Raw genomic sequence first — 25,031 nt, forward strand, 5'->3', positions numbered from 1 at the left:
AAAGGAGGCTTATGAAGGGAAAAATGCAATGGCTAGTGTTCTATCCATCCTACAAGTTCAAACGCAGCTGAATGTGCTCCAGCTTATGAATATACACGTGCAAATAATAGGATCTTGTCGGACACTTGATTAACTGTTAATCATCTCCCTGTCCTCCCACACACACACTTCTTTGTTAGGTGATGGCATATCCCAGTGGTTTGTGTGTGTGTGTGTGTGTGTGTGTGTGTGTGTGTGCATGTGTGTGTGCGTGAAATAGACAGAGAAAGTGAAAGAGGGGTTTGGAGGGATGATCTCATCAGGAAAGGAAACTTTCCCACAGTCTTCACACAAAGCCTGCTGTCAAAAGGAGAACAGAGAGAGAAAGAAAAGAAATTTAACACACCAAACGAAGAAAAAAAAAACATTCCCTTAATCTCAATACTCCACCACATATCACCCCAAATATTTAGCGGTGAAAAACATGGTAGGAACCCTGAAAGGACAGTTGAAACTATGCTGACGTATCACTTTCTATCCATTTTGGCTTAGTCATTACTGACCATTATGGGCATTTATCAGTAAAACTAAGGTTGGTGATGGCTGTACGGTGTTCTGTATGTCCTCTGTGAAATAGGATTATGGTAAAGCAGTTTGACACTTTCATTTCTTGGTCCTGGCTCCTCACTCTGGCTGCATTTGTGAGGCTTAATGGAATAGTTTATGATTGAACGATGACTTCGGGCATATGGCATTCATACATGGTGATAATTGCTAACAGAGTCACATTGCTGCATCTCTGTGGCTGCAGGACAACATGAATATATTGATATTTTGATAAGAGTGGAGAGTGGTTAGTCTGGGACTCGGTACAACACGGAGTTCAACGTCAGCCAAAATTGCTTTTCACAGTTAGAAAATGGATGGAATGTAGACTCCTGTTTAGTGTTTGCTACCTGCCAAAGGTCACGACACTACAACCTCTCTGAGGCAAACGCATCTTGTATTTCACGAACACATCATCATGTTAAGTGATGATACCTTCGCTCCTGGTGAATAGTTCATAGTTTACTTGTCAAGGGGTGAAGGTGTTAAATATGCAGTTACAGTTCTCTTCTGATGACCAGTGGAGTAAGTTATATATTTCAGTGATATATTTCATACTTATACTTTCATGCATTACTTATATATACTTATTATATTTTCATGCACGTTCATCACACACTCCTGTGTCACTAACACGTGACAATGAACTCAGCAGTTTTGATGGATTCCTCACCCTGGGACTGGATGCTAGGACACACACACAGACACACCCATCCACAGACACTTAGACACTCTCTTGCCTTCACTGACAGACTAGCCTACGTGCTCAGGGGCACATGCTGAGAATGGCTTGCCTCTTGTGATCTGCACACACACACATACACACACACACACACACATACACACATTCAGTCAAAGACTTAATGAAAATGTGTAAGGGGTGGACAGGGTAATCACACTTACAAAGGCCTCTTAGCCAAGGAGACCAGCAGATTAACTTTCATTACATCAGCATTTCAACAATACCCTTAATGAGGGAGTCACTTTGTGTGTGTGTGTATAAGAGAAAGCAAGGGTATGTGTGTGTATATATGTGTTTGGAATAGAGAGAGAGAGAAAGTGCGGGTATAAAGAGCGATAGAGAGTGAGAGTGCGTCTGTGTGTGTGCGTGTGCAAGTAATGGAGAGTCACTGGCAGAGAAAACTTCTGTGAGACTGTCTATGCCTGTCTATGTCTGTCTATATCTGTTTTTCATTCATTCCCTCTATGTGTCTCTTCTTAGAGATCTACTAAAGGAGTCCTCGCCACTGCAATTGGCTGCCAGTGTGTAATCGTAATGGAAGCACCCCCTCCGTGAACTGAGGAATAAAGAATTCCTTTGGCATCCTATATAGATAGATATGCATATTCAGAAGCATTTGCATGTGCTGTAGGTGGGCGGCGACTACGTGATCTATGTTCAGTTCCACTTCCACCCTGGGCTCCCCTAATGTTTGTCCCCACATTTAGTTACGTTTGCCACATCACTGCTCCCTAATATGCAAAGTGAGTTTTATCCAAATAAACCAATAACATGGTGGGGTGGCTTGTTTCTAATGTCAGCAAGTAAAGTCTATGGGTACCCCTTATTTCAGCTACACCTCAGTATGGGTGTGCAGTTCCCTCCAGGTCTCACTAGAGGGCAGATGCATTCCCATAAATATGTAGATTAACATAAAATCCCCAGTTATGTGGCGTCAGTTAATTCTCAGGTTGCTGTTAGAGCTTAAACAGATGTGTGTGGTGTCAGTCTGGCTTGTCTTTTCACATGTCATCGTATATTGTCTTTCGGTTAGTGCTCCGTAGTCATTTTGCATATAATTTCTTTTAAAGGTAATTAAGGTTTTTAATCTTAACAAAAAAAAAAGGTGAAAAAAATAGCCACCCTTTGCTCTGATTACTGCTTTGCACACTCTTGGTATTCTCTCAGTGAGCTTCAAGAGGTGTATGCCTTATCAGGGTTCATTAGTGGAAGTTGATTGAGAGAATGCTATTTTGGTGGCTATTTTGAAGAAACTAGAATATAAAACATGTTTTCAGTTATTTCACCTTCACCTTTCACATAACTCCACATGTGTTCATTCATAGTTTTGATGCATTCGGTGAATCTACAATGTAAATAGTCATGAAAATAAAGAAAACGCATTGAATGAGGTGTGTCCAAACCTGTACTGTATGTTAATTCATATAAAAAGTGCATTGAAGCACATGGCAAACAACTATGGACTGATGTAGAACCAATCAGCTTTTGTCCAGAGGGTCCAAGGATGTGTTGATCAGTTCCCACAATGAGGATTTGTGTGTGGGGATTATGAAGATGATGTCTTTTGTTATCACTGTGCTCTGCAGGTAGGAGCAGACAGGTATGCCCTCCTTCATAGAGAGTGAGAACTCCTCTTTAAATGGTTGCAAAGTTGCAAAGGATCACAATCTGTTTTTTTTTTATTTTTAATAACAGACTTCACATTTCACTTATTCAAGAGCAAAATTCTATAAACTCAAAACCACATAGGTCACCAAAATGTAGTGGTTCATATTGCCCAAGTAACAGCTACATAACAGTCCTTGGCAGGAATGTGATTGCTTTAAAAGCGCTAAATTATTGCATCCAGACAGAAAGAAGTGTTTGGCTCATTGGGTAAAAATGTCATTGTGTACACAGGTCTCTAAAGTGCTGGCAGCGTGGCATTGGGCCACAGCGTCATCTGTGTGGTGGAGCAAGGTGAGGAGATCCTGCCCACGTCCTAGCTCCTGGTAGTGAAGAGATGGCAACACAGCCTGTTAGATGTCCTGATATGTGGGCTTACGGTGGTACATTTTGAAGGAAGCAGCATTTGTGCAGGAAGTGATGTCAACTCGGGGGATGTCAGAACCTCCCTGTTCTGGCCATTCACTACCTTCTTGAAAGCTTTGATTGACAAAAGCTTCAGTAAGTTCAATGAGTACCTAATCCCTCATATTGTAAGCCACGTCTCACTTTGGTCCTGTCAGCAAACCAAGGTCTCATATGAACCGAACATTTGTGCGTGATCTAGGTAATACTGACTTTGTCAGGTGAATATGAGCTCAGCTAAATCTGACCCAGTGACATATATACTATATTGCCAAAAGTATTCGCTCACCTTTCTTGACTCACATATGAGCTTATGTGACATTCCCATTCCTGACCCATAGGGTTCGATATGAAGTTGGTCCACCCTTTGCAGCTAGAACAGCTTCAACTCTTCTGTGATGGCTGTCCACAAGGTTTAGGAGTGTGTTTATGGCAGGGATGTCAAAGTCAAATACACAGAGGGCCAAAAAAACAAATTTGCTACAAGCCGAGGGCCGGACTGGTTCAATGTTTATTAAAACATATTAAAATGATTTCACATAGCCTATTGAACCAAGACCTAACACAGTGTATATTATTTAATGCTTAAATGAATAAAGCAATATTTTATGGATCTTATGGATCTGTCAGTAATTTCAAATGAAAATATTTTTCAACAAGCAAACATGAATAAAGTAATAAAGGTTTGAAAAGTGCTGGAATTTAAGCTAAAGTACTTGAAAATGCTTGAAATTGTAACTACTTCGTTTCACAACAAATAACTATCTGACTGAACAGTTCTCTTGTATCTTGTAATTCCAGGACGAAACATGAGAGAACGTGAAGACGTTAATATTGGGCGTTTTGAAAATAAACAACCATTAAATAATGTGAATAAAAAGCGAATTATTTCGAATCATTTCGAATATATGTATAAATATTTAACTTAATTAAGTTTAACGTGCTGGAAAATATTGAAATGGACCTTGAAAGTGACGTACAAGTGCTTTAATTCCACCTTATAAAGGTGTATGAACCCTGCAAACATGACTGTTCATTGCGCTGAGGCGCGGCGCGCGCAAAGTACAAAATTCGAGAGATGCACGACCTCGCGAATCGACAGCGCGCGAGACGCTCGCGCACGAGCTGAGCCACTGCGATTACGTTATTTTCGCCGCGCTGATCCTCGCCGCTTGTGCGCGCTGCAGTGACTTCGCGGGCTACCGTTGCATGGTGGGGAATGTAGTGTTTGTGCGTGCAAAACACCAGCGGGTGGCTGTGGCCTGCGGGCCGGTTCTAATAGTAATTAAATATCATCCAGGGAGCCATAGATAATCAATCCCCATAAACCACATATGTCAAAGTCAAGGCCCGCGGGCCAGATCCGGCCCGCGGGCCTTGACTTTGACATATGTGGTTTATGGGGATTTTGACCATTCTTCCAGAAGCGCATTTGTGAAGTCACATACTGCTGTTAGACAAGAAGGCTTGGCTCTCAGTCTCCGCTCTAATTCATCCAAAGGTGTTCTGTTGGGTTGAGGTCAAGACTCTGTGCAGTCCAGTCAAGTTCACCACACCAGACTCTGCCATCCATGTCTTTATGGACCTTGCTTTGTGCACTGGTGCATAGTCATGTTCGAAGAGGAAGGGGCCAGCGCCAAACTGTTCCCACAAATTTGGGAGCATGCAATTGTCCAAAATATCTTGATATGCTGAGGCATTCAGAGCTCCTGATAAACAACCCCACACTATAATCCCACCTCCACCAAACTTTACACTTGCAATCAGACAAGTACCATTCTCCTGGCAACCGCCAAACCCAGACTCATTCATCAGATTGCCAGATGGAGAAGTGCAATTTGTCACTCCAGAGAACATGTCTCCACTGCTCTAGAGTTCAGTGGTGGTGTGCTTTACACCACTGCATCCGACGCTTTGCATTGCACTTGTTGATGTATGGCTTGGATGCAGCTGCTTGACTATAGAAATCCATTCCATGAAACGCTCTGCGCACTGTTCTTGCACTAATCTGAAGGCCACATGAAGTTTAGATGTCTGTAGTGATTGACTCTGCAGAAAGTTGGTGACCTCTTCACACTATGCACTTCAGCATCCGCTGACCCAACTCTGTCAGTTTACGTGGCCTACCACTTCGTGGCTGAGTTGCTGTTGTTCCCAAACACCTCCATTTTCTTATAATACAGCTGACAGTTGACTGTGGAGAGCAACCCATTCTTTCACAAATATTATAAGGATATAAACTTATAATATTAAGTGTATGGTGTGGACAGAATGATGATGTGTTGAACCCTCAAATCAGATTTAGGGTCTGATTCTTCAAGAACACAGCTCCTGTTAAAGGTCGGATTCTTCAAGAACACAGCTTCTGTTAAAGGTCTGATTCTTCAAGAACACAGCTTCTGTTAAAGGTCTGGTTCTCCAATAACACTGCTCCTGTTAAAGGTCTGGTTCTCCAATAACACAGCTTCTGGTAAAGGTCTGATTCTTCAAGAACACAGCTCCTGTTAAAGGTCTGATTCTTATATGTTACATTGAATTAGCACTTGAATACTTTATGGTTCAATTTTAATGTTCAGTTAAGATTGAAGCATTGGTGTGACTAAGTAGTGATTTAGCTGTCACTATTAGAGGCTGTTTTTTCAAGAATGAATCAAATTGCTCCTGTTCAAATTTGAAAGGACTGATTCTTTTCAAATGTTGAATTTAATTAGCACTTAAATACTTTATGGTTGGATTTTAAGACTCAGTTATGGCTGAAGCATTGGTGTGACCAAACAGCGATTTAACTGTCAGTTCTGAGTAATAATATAGAGAGAATGGCGTACTACAGTTGGTTGAAATATTGCCTCGTTGCTGTTGAATGCAAATCGGATGGAAAGTCTGTGGCCCCTTTGGTCTCTGGTCTCCAGCACATACTTGTAACGACCCAGATTGCAATGACTCGTCTTCATGGAATGGACCTGGGGACTAATGAATCACTGAGAGACAGGGAAAGGGAGGGACACAACACCCAATGTGAACGAAACTGTGATGAGACAGAAAGCAACAGATTGAAAAAGAGAGGGGGGGGGGGCAGATAAGGCATTGTGGTTGCTTTATAAATAGCTTTAGGGTAATAAGAACAGCACTACTGTCCCAAGCAGTGTTACATAAGGTAATCATCCGTTCGCACACATGCATGCACATACACACATGCACATACACACGCATGCACATACATATGCACATTTACATTTGGGGCATTAAGCAGACGATCTTATCCAGAGTGACCTACAAAGTGCTTTGTTATGTGTTCACAGAATGCATCCTAGAGGGCGGCATATAGAGGTCAGAGTTCAAGAAATCCTTGAACAGGACTACTATTGAGCTACAGGAACCAATGCCAATAACTAGAATTGCAAACATAGGCTCAAACTTAACCAACAGGAATTAAAATCAGACTTTAACCATGGTGCTTGAGATTCGGTGTACTTGAGGTACGGATCGAGCTTTGAGGTCCTCATGTAGGGAGAGGCTAGTCCATTTCTGGCTTTGTAGGCAAACATCAAGGTTTTATATCTGATGCCTGCAGCTACTGGATGCCAATTCAGAGAAAACTAGTTAAGATTTGGGGAGATTGAAGACCAGTCGTACTGGTGCATTCTGGATCATTTGTAGAGTTATAGATGTTATATTGTTATTATATTGCTGCTACAACAGCAACCTTAATAAAGAGCAAATAATACAATGTTTATGATGCTTATGCTTTGTAAAAGAAATTATTGCATCATACATTTTACATATAAAAAATATATATTAGACCTTTACTATACATGATCTTAAATATGCTATTCACATTAAACATACACAGGCCTGCAGGCGTGATACAGATGTTTAATTCATTGACATCACATCATACACCTGCAATTGCAGGTTCACAATCAAAAGAGGTCCATAGATTCTGTACAGGTCACCCCATAAGAAAAGGTAAACATATAACCTGATGCTGGCATTAATATTGATACTGTAACCATCTAGAATAGTTTTACAAGGTGGTTCAGGCAAATTCGTATAGACTTGCAACTGTGATATTACATCGAGCTATGACTGCTGATATTACATAGTGAGCTATGACTGCTGCATTTAACATACATAGTGAGTTATGGCTACTGCATTTAACCTACATAGTGAGTTATGGCTGCTGCATTTAACCTACATGGTGAGTTATGGCCGCTGCATTTAACCTACATAGTGAGCTATGACTGCTGCATTTAACATACATAGTGAGTTATGGCTACTGCATTTAACCTACATAGTGAGTTATGGCTGCTACATTTAACCTACATAGTGAGTTATGGCTGCTGCATTTAACCTACATAGTGAGTTATGGCTGCTGCATTTAACCTACATAGTGAGTTATGGCTGCTACATTTAACCTACATAGTGAGTTATAGATGCTGCATTTAACGTACATAGTGAGTTATGGCTGCTGCATTTAACCTACATAGTGAGTTATGGCTGCTACATTTAACCTACATAGTGAGTTATGGCCTTGCTTAACAAAACAGACTAGTTGCTTCTCTTCAAAGGCATGATGATGGACTCCATGCACCAGGATTCTATCTACACTAAGCAGATTGCATAATAGACCTAAATGCTTCTACATCAGTGACGGTTGGTTGGCAGATGACACACTGCTAAATAAATACTGCAGCCCAAACATGGAGGCATTGTTCATAAGCAGGCAGACATTTTATACACCACTGGAGAACAATAACATACAGATTCACTTTTAATAATCCTTGGGGACTTCAACAGAGCAAAATTAAACCATGGAGTATGTGAATCACAAACAAAATATAGACATATTAACTTATTAACTGTCCCACCAGGGTAATAACACACAAGAAGGACAAAATAACAATAACAATAATGCACAGGAAGGACAGAAGTTCACTGAACAAAGCTGATCTGCATTGTTACAAGAAAAGCTACACAGAAAATCTTAAAAACAGATTTTCAGTCATTTACCCTGCAGCAGTGTAAAAAGGCCTGCAAGACATCACAAATGAGAGGGTTTGTCCCGGCTCCCTCCAGCCCAACTGGGGCAGAGAAAGACCCAGCTGATGACACCAGTTACCCTCTCACCCTCACCCACTCCATCCCACTGACGACCGCACCCACCACACCTCACACCCGCCTCATCTCCCCCAGATACTCAGGTTACACTAAAGATATTTGAAGAGGATCTATATCGGTTCTTCTGAAGACGGAAAAAACAGGAGAGCAATCGGTCCTGACTGTGTCCTTGGCTGTGCCAATCAACTGGGTCTAATCTCCCCATAAATGTTCAACAAGTCCCCAGAGTTGTGTAGTTCATTCTTGCTTCAAATGCTCCACCATCATCCTGGACCCCAAGAAACCTTCCATCACTGAATGTCTACAGGCCTGTCGCTATGACGTGTTGGCAATGAACTCCGCTCTGCTGAGTGACTAGTATTGGCCCACCTGAAGAACTATCATGGGACACTTACTGGAAGCCCTGCAGTTTGTCTACTGAGGAAATAGTCCTGTGGAGGACACAGTCAACAAAGGACTGCAACATATTGACAGCCAAGAGACATATAGTATGCAAGGATCCTATCTGTGGACTTCAGCTGGCTGTATCCCTGCCATCTGTCAGTACATTGCGATCAGGTGAGTCAGGGGAGCTCTTCTCTGGTATATGGACAGTCAGCATTGGTCATCTCAAAGATGTGTCCTTACTGTTCGTCTCCGTCCACCTGCACCTCCAAAGACCCATCTGTTAAACTCCTGAAGACTGAAGACATTACAGTAATGGAGATGAGTGTGTGCATGTCTGCAGGAGATTGAACAGATGGTGTTCTGGTGCAGTGAGAACAACTTGGAACTGAACACACTCAAGACTCAAAGAATTCACAGTGGACTTTTGGAGACACCCCTCAACACTGTCCCCCCTCATGATGTCCATCAGTGAGTTAACTGATGATACCTTCAGGTTTCTGGGAACTACTGTTTCTTCAGACCTGCAGTGGGACACCAACATGAACTCCTCTTGACAGTGGCTACTAAGGATGGTCTTCCACTAGAGCTGTTTAGCCCGTTCAGCACTTCAGTCCCGGGCACAACCATCGTGGTGCTTGAACGCATTCACCCAACTGGACCGGAACCAATTGCCTTGAACAGTAAGAGCCACAGAAAAAACATCCTCAATGCTCCCCTGCTCACCCTCCAGGACCCAGTGGTCTTCATGGACCAAGAAACAAACAGGAAGCGAGAGAAGCGTCACAGATTGCTCACGCTCTGGCTGAGATCTCCTATCTCCTGTAGTTGCCAAAACTGCCAAAAACAGTAGCACTCTTCCCCCTTATGCCATCACCCTCATAAAATGGTGACACAGACGTGAGTGTGTGTGTGTGTGTGTGTGTGTGTGTGTGTGTGTCTGTATGAAAGCTTATTGCCGATTGTAAAATGTCATTGGGAATGAGAAAAGCGCTATGTAAGTGTAAATAATTATCATAATAATATTAAAATAAAAAATATTATAATATTATGATAATAATATCACATTTACATTTAATAATAATATGCTATAGCTACCATTGTTCCTTCAAAGAATCACACCCAACTCCACAACTACAAATGCTGTGTTGTCAGTAATTACAAAGTGTGACGGGCAGGTGTGAGCAACTAAAAAGGAAGCGATCACGCCAAGTCTCAGGGAAATAGGATGGTTTAATAAGAAAGTGTGCAAACCAAAAACCCGTGCATGGTTCCAGATTAAGGAAATAATAACCAGCAGTCAACTGGTACAAAGACAAGACGTATATAGACGAACAAACGACCCTCAGGTGAGACGGATCACGGGTCCCGCCCACCTGAGGGACGAACATCACGTGACCAAAAACAGGACCGCTGCCGCTGCAACCGGGGGCGACCGGTAGGGGGCCCCCCCACAACGTGACAGACCCCCCCACCAAAGCCGCACTCCCCTCCGGATGTGCGGCTTACAGTGGCAGCACACAAAACACAACAAAGGGGCGGGAGGGCGGGGACAAGACAGGGACCTGTTCCCTGCCGTCCTGAGCTGAAACACCAAACACATAAGCTGCTCGTCACAGGACGCAGACAAGGCAGGGACCCGTTCCCTGCAGTCCTGGAGCTGAAAACATAAAACACATAGGTTAGCTCGCCTCCTGGGCGGGACCCTGGACTGACCGGGCCATCAACAAGACGATAACCACGCCCCGGTCGGTCACAGGGCCCTCGCGCCCTAACCGGCCTTAGGCCGCTTAAGACCCACCGCTGTGTGCGGACCGGGAGCACATGGCCCAACACACGTCACAGGTGTGGATGTGTGCAGGCCGCCACACTGGGGTGCAGCCACGGCTTCCACAAACACCTCCCGAACCTACCTCCTTGCTCGGAGCTGACCCCTGCCCTTTTCGCTAGGGGTCACCCCAGACTCCTGGGGAGTGAACCCCTCCCGGGGCCCCTCATCTCAAGGTGGACTCCTCCACCCAACCCAGGAGCGCCAGAGACCAGGGCCCTGGCAATGCGCATCAGGGACACGCTGGTCACCCCGAGCTCGAAGGAGAGAGTCTCCTCCTGGAGACCCCACTAGGTCCGGGAGTGCCGCAGTCCACCACCAGGAGTGACCTGCAACACATCACACACGCACACAGACAACACAACACATAACGCGCACTGCCCTGCCTGTTAAACCCCCTTTACCCAGGGGGGAGGAGACCCCTTCTTAGCCTGAGGAGACACCCTGCCGCTAACACCCCAGGCATCCTCTGCCTACTTAAAGGGGTACAGGGGCTCCTACCTGCTCAGGGGTCCCTCCCAACAGGACAGGTCTCCCTAAGGAGCAGTGCCTTCTGAGCCACATGCTGTGGCTCAGGAACCCCATAGCTCCCCCCAAAAACATATTTAGGGGGGGCCCCTCCGGGGAATAACAAAACAAAAAATACAAACACAACATATAACACAGACGCACCCGAGATGCCCTCCGTGCCACATCCAGCTCGCAGTCGCTCACCCCGTCACCGCGGGATCTTGGGTGAGCGAGGCGAAAGGAGCCGAGAGATTCGCGTCACCCGCATTCTAGTGCGCAGCACGCATCGGCGGACCCGTCTACATACACACACGAACACCACCAGCGACACACACACCACGGCACACACACACTCGCTCACGTCCGCGTCGTTATTACAACAACACAACGTACATACACACACACATACATACAGACGATAACGAACCACGGACGTGCGCAATGTGAGGCACCGGTCGTTTCGCTGTGTGAGAGCGGAGTCTACTGGTCCCCAGCTCTAGTCACCGCCGTGTGACTTACGGGTTTTAACACAAACAACATTTAAACACGGCGGGACGAGTGGGGACAGACTCAACACTCTCTCGGACAAAACACGACAAACACACAGCACGTAGACAAACACTTACCACGAGACATGACCACGAACGAAGGAGAAAGCAAAGGAGACTGGCGGCTTCCGAAGGGGTGGCTGGTTATTCTGTGACGGGCAGGTGTGAGCAACTAAAAAGGAAGCGATCACGCCAAGTCTCAGGGAAATAGGATGGGTTAATAGAAAGTGTGCAAACCAAAAACCCGTGCATGGTTCCAGATTAAGGAAATAATAACCAGCAGTCAACTGGTAAAAAGACAAGACGTATATAGACAAACAAACGACCCTCAGGTGAGACAGATCACGGGTCCCGCCCACCTGAGGAACGAACATCACGTGACCAAAAACAGGACCGCTGCCGCTGCAACCGGGGGCGACCGGTAGGGGGCCCCCCCACAACGTGACACAAAGAATTACAAATAACCCTACACAATTTCATTCCTGTATGTGCATTATTAGCAGCTGAGGCACCTCATCCACTTACACTTAATATATATAGTTTGTATTCAATAGAATCTCTATATTTCTTGAATACTGTGAAATGTTTGTACATTGACCATAACCAAATAGCTATTTTTATTTGATAAAATACAATGTCACCTGATGTTTGCGTGTGTTTGTAAGAAAGAGAATTGCGTGTTAATGGCATGATATCAAAACTCACCCTAGCTGAACTATTGACCCTAGGGTGATAGGTCATGACCACAGACAACTACTCTAGAGTTTGCCCTTTTAAGCATGGACTCTGACCTCTGACCTGAAGACTGGGAACATTACATCATCCCTTTCCCATCATTATTAGGAGCTGAGAATGACTCAGAGAGAAAGAGAGAGAGAGGGAGGGAGAGAGAGAGAGAGAGAGAGAGAGAGAGAGAGAGAGTGTGAGTGTGTGTGTTTGTGTGTGTGTGTGTGTGTGTGTGTGTGTGTGTGTGTGTGTGTGTGTGTGTGTGTGTGTGTGTTTGCACATTGCAGCAGCCACTGATGGGAAATGTAATGGAGTGATATGACAGAAAAAGCAAAAGAAACAAAGAGGTTGTGAGGTCTTTGCAGAGAAACACAAACCTTTCTTTCTCAAAGCTTTCTCCCTCACTCTGTCTCTCCCTGACTCTCTCTCTCTCACACACGCACACACACACACACACACACACACAGCACAGCTCAGGTCTCTCCTCTTGCTCTGCAGGAACTAAATGGCTCTCTCGGTTCAGCCCAACAATGTGAGTGACACTCTACCACAGGTCTGCGGGTCTTATTGTTAGCTTACAATCCCGCTGGCATTGTACTCAACTATGCCCTCTCTGAATGGGCAGCCTAACCTACTTGTATTGTCACTAATTGGTCTCTCCCAGGCGGGAGGGGGTAAGAAAAGAGGCCGTGAGGTCCAGGAGCTGGGCCCAGTCTGCCGCGGAGCACAGTCATGGAGGAGCGACTCGCACAAAGACGCCTTTGTGAGACCACGGCTCAGAATCCAGCAGGAAATACACCTGGCTCCCTTCTCCATCTGATAAGAGCTCCTCCGAACCCTTACCTCATCACACACACACACACACACACACACACACACACACACACAAACACTGACTCTACACAAGGTCCTCACTTGTGCACACGTTTACTTAAGCATACGTAACCGAATGATTATACAGGTTTACACCCCCCCGCCCTCCACGGCTTCATAATTGTTTTCCACGATCGTCCTGTGAACACTAAAGGAAATGCGGGAGCCTGAGAGCCGTTTGGTTCACTGACTGCTGAGGTGACTCCAGGGTGCCAAGGAGGAATTTAACTGTAACTGGGAATTTAAACAGGAAACTGCTGTAGCCTGTTCCATAACTGGCGATTTTAAATGCCATATGAATAATGTTACACAGATTGATCCCATAACCACCCCCACACCCCCCCTTCACCGTTCATCTGCTCGGGTTCTTCTGCCTGCTGTGTTTTCTTTTATTTCTTGTGGGGGGGGCAGGCCACATTTTCCCTTTAACTTTGGCCTACTTTTCCCTGGCCCGGACGCCTGCTCCTCTAAACATGGGGTTGTACAAGGAGGAAGAAATAACTGCATGCCAACATGAGGACGATTGCTTCCAGGAATGCAGGACTGAAAGCCTGAAGGATTATTCTCTGAAGCGGAGCTCCTGGATTAGAGCAATAATTTAGGCTTGGGATACGCCAGACTGTGCATGCAACCATGGCGGCTTATTAGCCAAATAAATCAGCATGGAAACAATTTTATTTACAATTTACATGTTTAATGTCTTGTGAACACCTGTGTAATAAGGAGGTTGTGAAACATGACTTCCATTCCTTTGGTCATACTGAAAACAGTGATGGTGAGTCCAGGAAATAAAGACACGGATGTTGTAACTGCTTTAGGTAAGATGCTACAGTGGTAACCTGTTTGAGGAATGCGATGCATGAATAATAGTAAAATTATTTCTGAAAGATTTTAATTGAGTTATGTATTTTCTGTGGTTACAGAAAGAATGTTTGCTCACTTATGAGTACAGTAAGACTGAGTAAATAATACTATCTGGGAGGTTGAAGTGTAGTCCAATATAAAATTATCAGAGTGGGTAGAACTGATTTCTAACTTAAGACATCAGCAGACAATTCAGAGAGCAAATATGCACTGGAATATGTTAAAGGAAGCCCTTAACAGAAGTACTTTAACAGAAAGCTTAAAACAACTACTTCTCAATGAAACAAATAATACAGAAAAATAAGTAACAAAAATAAGTAACAAAAACAGCATATAGACAGTAAGTTCCATGCAGCGTCTTACTCAACCATAGTTTTTGCATTGTCTGGACAATCATTTGGAAAGCCATTCTATAGTGCGCCTCTTGTATCAATGGCTTATTATTGTTAGTAATATTAAGACATATTACTCAATAACGTCTATGAATTATTTGGTAAATACAATGACAGTAGAGAAAGTAATGTAAGTTCACCCATGGCTCTTAAGATGTTTAATATGTCAAATCGATATTTGGCTGGTACTCTTCTACTGTACACTGCATGACTAATGAAGGCAGACTTGACTGTCTTCCATAGCCCTAGGCCTGAAAGAAAAGCAACATTTTGTTGCCCCATTGCAGATTGCATGACCACTGCTCCAAATTTCTAACACTGCCACATCTGTTGTCAGGGTGTCAGAACGCTCACAAGGTCACCGAATCATCCTGCCTTGCTTTAGCACACAGGGTGAGCTGACCTGACACCATCGTGACCTCTGCCCACCACTGGCCATCAAACTGTGGGTGTGGAAAAATGACATGAGATGACCTGAAGGTCATTCAGCATTTTTAGCTTCTATGACAAGTTCTCTCACAGAAGAGGTTTCCTGCTTCTTTGCTCTGCTCTCTGTGATTGGAATCAGCTCTGTTTGAGAGGGAACTAACGCCACAGTAGTACTGCTCACCAGACTGGGGTGCAGTGGTACCCCAACCAGGACTGGTCCTACTGATGAAAACTACAAACGTTTACAAAACTCATCTGAAATACCACAGTATAAACAACAGCATCGTGTCCAAATATACAACATGTGCAGAATTTACAGCAGTTGCTAACATGGGGCTAAAAATAGGAAGAATGAGGAAAGGGGAAAAGCTAAAGGAAGACAGAGTAGAACAGTAGAACAGTTAGTTCTAAGAACAGTTAGAACAGTTCTAATAGTTATGAACAGTTAGAAAAGACTGTGTCACAGTTCCATTCCAAAGTTTTGCAGCAGTTGTACTGAAGAGTCTGTCGGTCATGGTTACAAGTGTGTGATAGGAAAAGCAGAGCTAGAGGATTTAATGGAATGAGAAAAACAGTAAAAATGACTGAGCTTGCGGAGGTCGGTCGGAGAAAGACCGTACTTAATACTTTATATTTAATCCGGAAGATTCCAGAATGCCACGCGCAGCTGCAGAAGGACCCACGACATGTGTGTAGTATGTTTGGTAGGTGAAAGGAGTTCTGAATGTAATAAAGATGGCTGGTAAATCTAACAGAGAGACGATAAAAAAAAGAGTTATAGTTTTCAATGTTGGAAAAATTAAGGCATTTATCAACAATCTTGCATCATCGCTGAGCATGGGGTAATAGTGTACAATAATGCATAGATGATAAAATGCAGTTTTGGTGACTTGATATGAGAATCAGAGGTGATGAGTCAGAGAGGCACCCAAGGATTTTAATAACCTGAGCTGACCTAATAGGAACACCATCAACATCAACAGTGAGGTTTGAGAAACCGGAGAATAGTGATTTAGGCCCTACTAGTAAAACTATAAAAGTTTTATAAGCATTAGGTTTCCAGCAGTTATTACACAACCAGGGTTTTAGACCTGTGATACATGAACTCAATGTCTGGCCAGAAGCTGTGGGGGAAGAAGCACTAATATAAATCTGAATGTGTCAGCAAAGCAGTAGGATTTAAGGCCCTGATTACGAATGATCTGGCCTGCTGGAGAAATATATAAAATGAAGAGGTCCCAGGACAGATCCCTGGGGTACTCCTTGAACAACTGAGGCCAGGGATGATTTGTGTATAGCTATCAATATGAATTTTTGTCTGTTAGTAACATATGACTGCAAACAATTTACAATTTAGCCAGTAATACAAATAGATGACACATAGTTTAGAAATGAGTATGTCATTGTTCACAGTATCACAAGCTGCTCTGAAATCCACAGTATCACAAGCTGCTCTGAGAGGAATCTGACTTCAGATCAGCCGCTGTCTTCTTTGGGCTGACTCGGCAGTTTGCCAGCACTCGACTGGAAGGGTCTGCACGGATTATCTCCTGCGAGAAACGCTTGGGGCTTTGAGGCTAGAGCTCTTACCGTTGCTTCTCATTAGAATTTAAACCCTATAGCATAGTGGTGACAGCTGTAGGTTATGTGTTACAGCCCTGTTTTAAAATGCTTTTAAAGTTAAAAGTCAACTTTTTTTCAGATGGCTTTGAATGGAAGTGTGTGTGATGCAGTTTCTACACTAGTGCACAGAGGATAATGGTAACACTTCACACAAGCATACTTCAGAACACCTGCAAGTCTTATGCTGGCCCAGAGAACATGTGCATATTAAAAATGTACTCTCTCACTTCTAAACACTAAACTATCTGCATAGCTAACAGAATCTCATAACCTAAAGCCTCAGATTACACAATCACATCACAGGATTTAGAAGATAGAGGACAATGGGAAATTGGTCATAAGAACAACTGAGGGAAAATACCTCATATTGATTTCCCTGTAGTACAGATATAAGAGAGGAGTGGAGGGAGGGGGAGAGAGAGAGAGAGAGACAGAAGGAGAGAGAGAGGGAGGGAGAGTGAGAGAGGGAGGGAGAGAGGGATTGAGAGAAGGTGGGAGAGAGAGGGAGAGCGAGAGAGAGGGAGGGAGAGAGAGAGGGAGAGAGAGAGGGAAGTAAGAGCTATATTGACACTTTTAAATAGACTTCGTGGAACACCAAATCCTTTGCACTACAGATATCAGCTGATGGCCTGAGATTTGCCAAGGAGAGCAGAAAAAGGAGGAGGAGGGGGGACTTGGGGAGTGGGGGGGGGGGGGGGGGGTGCATGAGGGCAGATGTGTGAAGGGGGGGAAGAGGTTGACTGGTGTAATAACTCTCCCACTGACAGGTCCGCATGAATCTACACACACTCTCCTCTCCACAGATGTCCCGCAGACGACATGCACAGATGAAGAAGGAGGCTTTTCCATCTAAGACTGAAAGGAAACCTTTAGCTGGTCTTAAAATAAGCCGGGGTGTGTAAGGCAAAATGGTGTAAGAGAACTATATTCAGACATTTTATAAAAGGGTCTGGTCATACAAGTGTAATAAGATGTCATAGACACCCACACCCCTACCTCACCCCCACCCCCACCCGTACCTCACCCCCACCCTTACCCCCACCTCATCCCCACCCCCACCCCTACTCCACTCCAACTTTGGGTGCTGCTGTCTTCTTATTTTCCCAGAATTCAATGTGTTTATGAGGGAGGCGGGTGGCAGTTCCATTTCTAAAACAGCTCTTCCTAGAACTACAAACCTAAGACTGTGATGTGTGTGTGTGTGTGTGTGTGTGTGTGTGTGTGTGTGTGTGTGTGTGTGTGTGTGCGCGCGTGCGTGCGTGCGTGCAAGTGTGGGTGGGTGGGTGTGTGCGTGCATGCGTGTGTGTGTGTGTGTGTGTGTGCGTGCGTGCATGTGTAGGTGTGTGTGTGCATGCATGCATGCGTGGGTGTGTGTGTGTGTGTGTGTATGTATGTATGTATAACTGGAACAGTATTTAGATTCTTGAGATGTTCTAAATGCTTCTTGCCTCACTCCTTCCTAGTTGATTCTGATGCAAGTGTATGAGCTCGTGTGCTGTGGTATGTGTAGATATGTGTGTGTCTGTGTTCATCTAAACACATAGACTACTGCTTGTGTGCATGCCTACATATAAACATGAACTTTCTCTTTCTGTCTCCCACACACACACACACACACACACACACACACACACACACACATACATATTTCTCATGCCTCTACTCTTGTTCTTTAAATGTGAGATGCGTTCCACAGGTCCAGCAGTAAATCTCTCACACGGCTCACAGGTTCACATCTCGTCTTACTGTTGAAGTGTCTTCCTCTTCCTCCCCTCATCATCCTCTTCCTCCCCTCCATCTCCTTTTTTACCCCTCCTCTCTTATCCTCTCCTCCTTAACTCTGTTTCTCTTTTCACCTCCATGTTTCTGTCTTCTGTACGGTCTCCCTGTAGATTCACTCTTCTGCTTGTTCCCAAGGAGCCAGTAAGATTCGTGTGTGTGTGTGTGCATGTGCGTGTGTGTGTGTGTGCATGTGTGTGTGTGTGCATGTGTGTATGTGTGTACATGTGTGCGCGCGCACACGTGTGTGTGTGTGTGCATGTGCATGTGTGTGTATGTCTGTATGTGTGTGTGTGTGTGTGTGCATGTGTGTACATGTGGGTGCGCACATGTGTGTGCATGTGTGTGTGTGTGTGCATGTGTATGTGTGTATGTGTGTGCACTGAAAAAAATAAAGCATTGGCTCAATGTAATAAAATTGAATTAATCAATCACACGATTTTTTTTTCATTGACTCAATCCAAAAAACTTAATTCATGACTAAATGATTGATTCAATGAAAAAAAATGTGTGTGATTGATTAATTCAATTTTATTACATTGAGCCAATACTTTATTTTTGTCAGTGTGTGTGCATGTGTGTGTGCATGTGTGTCCATGTGTGTGCTTGTGCTTGTGTGTATGTGTGTACGTGTGTGCGTGTGCATGTGTGTGGGTGTGTGTGCATGTGTGTGCGTGTGTGCATGTGTGTACGTGTGTGTGCGTGCGTGTGTGTGTGTGTGTGTGTGTGTGTGTGTGTGTGTGTGTGTGTGTGTGTCTGTATACATTTATGACATTTATGACCCTGAACAAATATCACTGACCTGTGAACAGCAATGAGGGAGATTGGATCATTAAATGTGTAATGTATTTGACATGCAGTGATTACATTCAGTTAAATGTGTTTTATATTTATGTATTAATGCATTATGTCTCTCACAACTACTACATCACAAACCAAACCCTCTTTATGACATTAACATTTTTTGTTTATTGCTGTTTCCCAATTTTCTTTTGTGTCCAATTTCTCAATGTGTTACTACATTGGCATAAATTGTTGTTATAAAATGTTTATTACAATTTTGTGTTCAAGCACATTATCAATGAATTTCTGCAACGTTAAAACAAATGTTAAGCTTATAAAGCAAATAAGAGCATTTATCATATATATGCCTGTCTCACATTAATACCTTAACCCTTTAATAGTGGAGCAGCAGCCTATCAGCAGAGAGGCAGTCTGCTGGGGCTGACGTAGGCTGATCAACACACTGCATGTTCTTTTAGATCCCCTCTCATTGGACGACACCATCTCCTGATCCCCAGAGAGCGCATCGTGCCTGTCACCCCATATGACGTGTGGAACACCTCACGTGCACGTCTGATTCAAGCAGTCACTCATCCCCCAAAACTGCCCCACGTGCACTGGCAGGCAAAAGCTATCACCAATGTAATCAATGTGTGGGTGTGTGTGTGAGACAACACCTCTGCATGGGAAAACATGAGAAAGTGCCCATCGAGTAGGATCGGACTGGGCAGGACGGATAAATAAAACCTTGTGGGACCCTTTGAATGAGATTGTGGCTTGTAGTGTGAGGATAGGGCACATTTACATGACACATATGTGTGGGGTATTTTGACTGAAGGGCACCTGGACATATGTGTGGGGTATTCTTACTGAAGCGCAGCTGGACATATGTGTGGGGTATTCTGACTGAAAGGCAGTCGGACATATGTGTGGGGTATTCTTACTGAAGGGCACCTGGACATATGTGTGGGGTATTCTTACTGAAGGGCAGTTGGACATATGTGTGGGGTATTCCGACTGAAGGGCACCTGGACATATGTGTGGGGTATTCTTACTGAAGGGCAGTTGGACATATGTGTGGGGTATTCTTACTGAAGGGCAGTTGGACATATGTGTGGGGTATTCCGACTGAAGGGCACCTGGACATATGTGTGGGGTATTCTTACTGAAGGGCAGTTGGACATATGTGTGGGGTATTTCGACTTAAGGGCAGCTGGACATATGTGTGGGGTATTCTGACTGAAAGGCAGTTGGACATATGTGTGGGGTATTCTTACTGAAGGGCAGTTGGACATATGTGTGGGGTATTCTTATTGAAGGGCAGCTGGACATATGTGTGGGGTATTTTGACTGAAGGGCACCTGGACATATGTGTGGGGTATTCTTACTGAAGGGCAGTTGGACATATGTGTGGAGTCTTCTTACTGAAGGGCAGTTGGACATATGTGTGGGGTATTTCGACTTAAGGGCAGCTGGACATATGTGTGGGGTATTCTGACTGAAAAGCAGTTGGACATATGTGTGGGGTATTCTTACTGAAGGGCAGCTGGACATATGTGTGGGGTATTCTTACTGAAAAGCAGTTGGACATATGTGTGGGGTATTCTGACTGAAGTGCAGCTGGACATATGTGTGGGGTATTCTTACTGAAGGGCAGTTGGACATATGTGTTGGATATTTCGACTGAAGGGCACCTGGACATATATGTGGGGTATTTCGACTGAAGGGCACCTGGACATATTTATATGGGGTGTATTCCGACTGAAGTGCACTTGGACATATGTGTGGGGTATTCTTACTGAAGGGCAGCTGGACATATGTGTGGGGTATTCTGACTGAAAAGCAGTTGGACATATGTGTGGGGTATTCTTACTGAAGGGCAGTTGGACATATATGTGGGGTATTCTTACTGAAGGGCAGTTGGACATATGTGTTGGATATTTCGACTGAAGGGCACCTGGACATATATGTGGGGTATTTCGACTGAAGGGCACCTGGACATATTTATATGGGGTGTATTCCGACTGAAGTGCACTTGGACATATGTGTGGGGTATTGTGGCTCGCACTCTGGACATATGTGTGGGGTATTGTGGCTAGCACTCTGGACATATGTGTGCGGTATTGTGGCTAGAATTTACATTTACGGCATTTAGCAGACGCTCTTATCCAGAGCAACTTACAAAAGTGCTTTGCATCTGATCACAGAATTCATCCTAGGTATAATAGTACGGATAGGCCAGAATTCAAGATACCATTGAGTCAGACTACTACTAAACTACAGGAGTCAATATCATTACCTAGAATTTTGCAAGTTAGACGTTTGCCAAGAAGCACAATTAACCATAGATTATTAATCATAGACAGACATACAATATAAGAACAACGGCAAGTGGTATCAGTTAGTGTTCTGGTAAGAACTCAACAAACAGGTGGGTCTTCAGTTTACGTTTGAAGATAGCAATAGACTCTGCAGTCCTAGCTAATGGAAGATCATTCCACCATCTTGGAGCCAGGACAGAGAATAGTCTGGAGCCTTGTCTTCCATGAGACTTTAAACATGGAGTTTCGAGTCGAGTCGAGAGTCGAGCCAAGCTTGAGGTTCTAAGTATTCGCTGTACTGATCGGCTTTTGACCATGAACATCATGTAGGGAGGGGCCAGTCCATTTTTGGCTTTGTAAGCAAGCATCAAGGTTTTATATCTGATGCATGCCACTACTGGAAACCAGTGAAGAGAGCGTAGCAGAGGAGTCACATGTGAGAACTTGGGGAGATTGAAGACCAGTTGTGCTGCAGCATTCTGAATTATTTGTAGAGGTCTGATGACCTCTAGCACTCTGGACATATGTGTAGGGTATTGTGACTAGCACTCTGGACATATGTGTATATTGTGACTAGCACTCTGGACATATGTGTGGGGTATTGTGACTAGCACTCTGGACATATGTGTGGGGTATTGTGGCTAGCACTCTCAACATATGTGTGTATTGTGGCTAGCACTCTGGACATATGTGTGTATTGTGGCTAGCACTCTGGACATATTTGTGTATTGTGGCTAGCACTCTGGACATATGTGTGGGGTATTGTGGCTAGCACTCTGGACATATGTGTGGGGTATTGTGGCTAGCACTCTGGACATATGTGTGGGGTATTGTGGCTAGCACTCTGGATATATGTGTGTATTGTGACTAGCACTCTGGACATATGTGTATATTGTGACTAGCACTCTGGACATATGTGTGGGGTATTGTGACTAGCACTCTGGACATATGTGTGGGGTATTGTGACTAGCACTCTGGACATATGTGTGGGGTATTGTGACTAGCACTCTGGACATATGTGTGGGGTATTGTGGCTAGCACTCTGGACTTATGTGCGGGGTATTGTGGCTAGCACTCTGGACATATGTGTGGGGTTTTCTGCACTTTGCAACATCTGCTATGTCTCTTCCTCCCCAGCGTTTGCCTCTGCTGTATATATAACTCTGTAATATAATGGGATGGTTCATGATGCAGCGTTTTGTAATGTTTCACCACTCTTTACCCTTCACTTTCTCTGTGTGTATGTGCATTACATTCATGCACATTACATTCGTGTGTGTGCATGAGTGTGTTTGTGCATGTGTGTGTGCATGTATGTAAAAGAGCATTTGTGAAAGGAGAAGGGATGCTTTTTGTGTATTTGTGCGTGTGTTTGTGTGTGGTTGTGTGTGTGTGTGTGTGTGTTTGTGTGTGTGTGTCTGTGGTTGTGTGAGGTAATCCATAAATCCCTTGGTAAGGTGAGAATGAAAAGATCCCCTGGTTACATAAAACTACGCTGAAAAGAGGAAAGAGCGTGTGAGAAGGTGCTGTGTTGAATGCGCTGCGTGGCTTTCTTCGTGTTCTAGGCGTTTTCTACTGTTGGCGCCAGAGCGAACTAGTAACTCGTTGAATCATAGATATGGATCAGAGGTAAATAAATTTTTTTTTCGGCGTGAGAAATCGGAAGTGTGGCGTGAGAGCGTGTGAAGACAGTCAAATGCGTGTGTCTCACGCTCAATGCGTGAGAGTTGGCAACCCTGCGTTCGTGATCGTCTTTTGTGACCAACAGCAACTTATAAATCATGAACTTTTATTAGCTACAATTTGCGTTTTCTCTCTCTCTCTCTCTCTCTCTCTCTCTCCCTCTCTCTCTCTCTGTCTGTCTGTCTCTTGGCAGAATGGAATGTATCTTAATGAAAAATTGAGATTAATAAAAAGATCATTTTTATCGTTCTCTGGAGAAAATCCCTCCCATTCCACACGGAATCAGCAGAGCGATTAGTGAACATGCAAGCAGCGCAGGCAGTGAATTATTAGCGTGTTTGAGTTTTCCTTCTTATGGCAATGCTCCTCCAAGTTCTATGAGGTCTGAAACAACATAATAATCAAGAATGCCATAAGTGACGAGCCAATACCAAAAAATATAACCCATCCTAAATTACGTGTGTCACACACATACCAGAGGAGGAACGGGATATCACTGTTTACTCAACTTCGGCTGTTCATTTATGCTAATTGCTCCCAATCGTTTCATGCAGATCAACTGACTGTGAAAATCTGAGCCCACAGGCCACGTGTGACGTGACGAGCCAAGACAAGCAGGACACGCTGCTTCTCCGTCCAGAAGTGCCCTGGGACGTGGAAGACGTGAACGTACCTCTATATGCCATTTCTCGGCTTTACGTCAGGGTCTTTGCTGCTACACTCACACTGCGTGGGACTGACGTAAACTTGACTGGGGGGGAGTTCGGAAATACCCAAGAGACACCTGCATATACATGGACTAATGCAGAAGGCGTGTGCAATAACTTTCCTATACAACCTGTCACACACACACACACTCACATACACACAAACACATGCACATATGCACACACGCACGCACTACGGGCTATACAGAGAACTCATATGTCACATGTAGTGGCACAACTCAGACATGCAGACACACACATACATATAAACCAGACCTTGTAAGAATGGGTTTATTCTCTAGTCTAAACAAACTGCCATAGAGCATGTTTCAAGAGTGACATGGTGTGTGTGTGTGTGTGTGTGTGTGTGTGTGTGTGTGTGTGTGTGTGTGTGTTAATTTACATCTGGATGTGATCAGTATGGAGTGGATGTGAGGTATCTTGTGTGACACACTGAACACTGTTGACTGTCTCATGCTAAGTGTGTCACTGTGTTTAGTGCAATAGTGAGAAAGTGTGTGTGTGTGTGTGTGTGTGTGTGTTTGTGTGAATGTCTTACTGATTTCTTTATTTTCTTTATTTTAAATAGATTTATTGCCTTTTTGCTGGTTTGTTCAGGTCAGCCCATTTATCGGTACATGCATTCTAGCATCATTCTAGTTTGTTGAAGTGTTACACATGGCAAATGGCAGGTTAGTGTCAACATCCCTGTCAACAAGCCTCTTTGCTCTCATGGTGTTAGGGACATGATGCTATGGGATCCCAACTGCGCCTTCAGTTGTCCTGTGTTCCATGGTAGTTTTGCGCAAACGTGTGTGTGCGTGTGTGTGTACGCGCGCGTGTGTGTGTGTGTGTGTGTGTGTGTGTGTGTGTGTGTGTGTGTGTGTGTGTGTGTGTGTGTGTGATAGGGGCTACATTGACCATGACTACTTGTACATTCGGTCCAGTGTGGCCCAGGCCGGAGACCCAGCAGAGAGTCTTTGCCTGATTGGAGAGAATTACAGCTGGACACAGTCTGGGTTTCTCACTGGGACTTTTTCCACATTCCAAGTCTTGTAATGCCACT

At 44.2% G+C, this 25,031-nt stretch overlaps 1 protein-coding gene across 5 annotated transcripts in view; it reads left to right on the top strand.

Annotated features, from left to right (window-relative positions):
• The window catches only part of tns3.2 (tensin 3, tandem duplicate 2), a 57,112-nt gene that overhangs the window by 31,855 nt on the left and 226 nt on the right, over window positions 1–25,031 (top strand). For 2 of the 5 annotated variants that reach the window (XM_077017007.1, XM_077017008.1), the window contains exon 28: window positions 13,176–13,346. The exons of 1 other annotated variant lie outside the window; for it this stretch is intronic. In XM_077017007.1, the coding sequence (XP_076873122.1) occupies window positions 13,176–13,331 (156 nt within the window). In that variant the 3' untranslated portion in view covers window positions 13,332–13,346. Of the gene's footprint in view, window positions 1–1,807; window positions 3,183–3,226; window positions 3,967–13,175; window positions 13,347–25,031 lie in introns of those variants that run through there. 2 more of the 5 variants (XM_077017009.1, XM_077017010.1) reach the window with 2 other exon arrangements.

The sequence above is a fragment of the Brachyhypopomus gauderio genome, chromosome 9 (assembly GCF_052324685.1).
Source record: "Brachyhypopomus gauderio isolate BG-103 chromosome 9, BGAUD_0.2, whole genome shotgun sequence".
NCBI classification, from domain to species: Eukaryota; Metazoa; Chordata; class Actinopteri; order Gymnotiformes; family Hypopomidae; genus Brachyhypopomus; species Brachyhypopomus gauderio.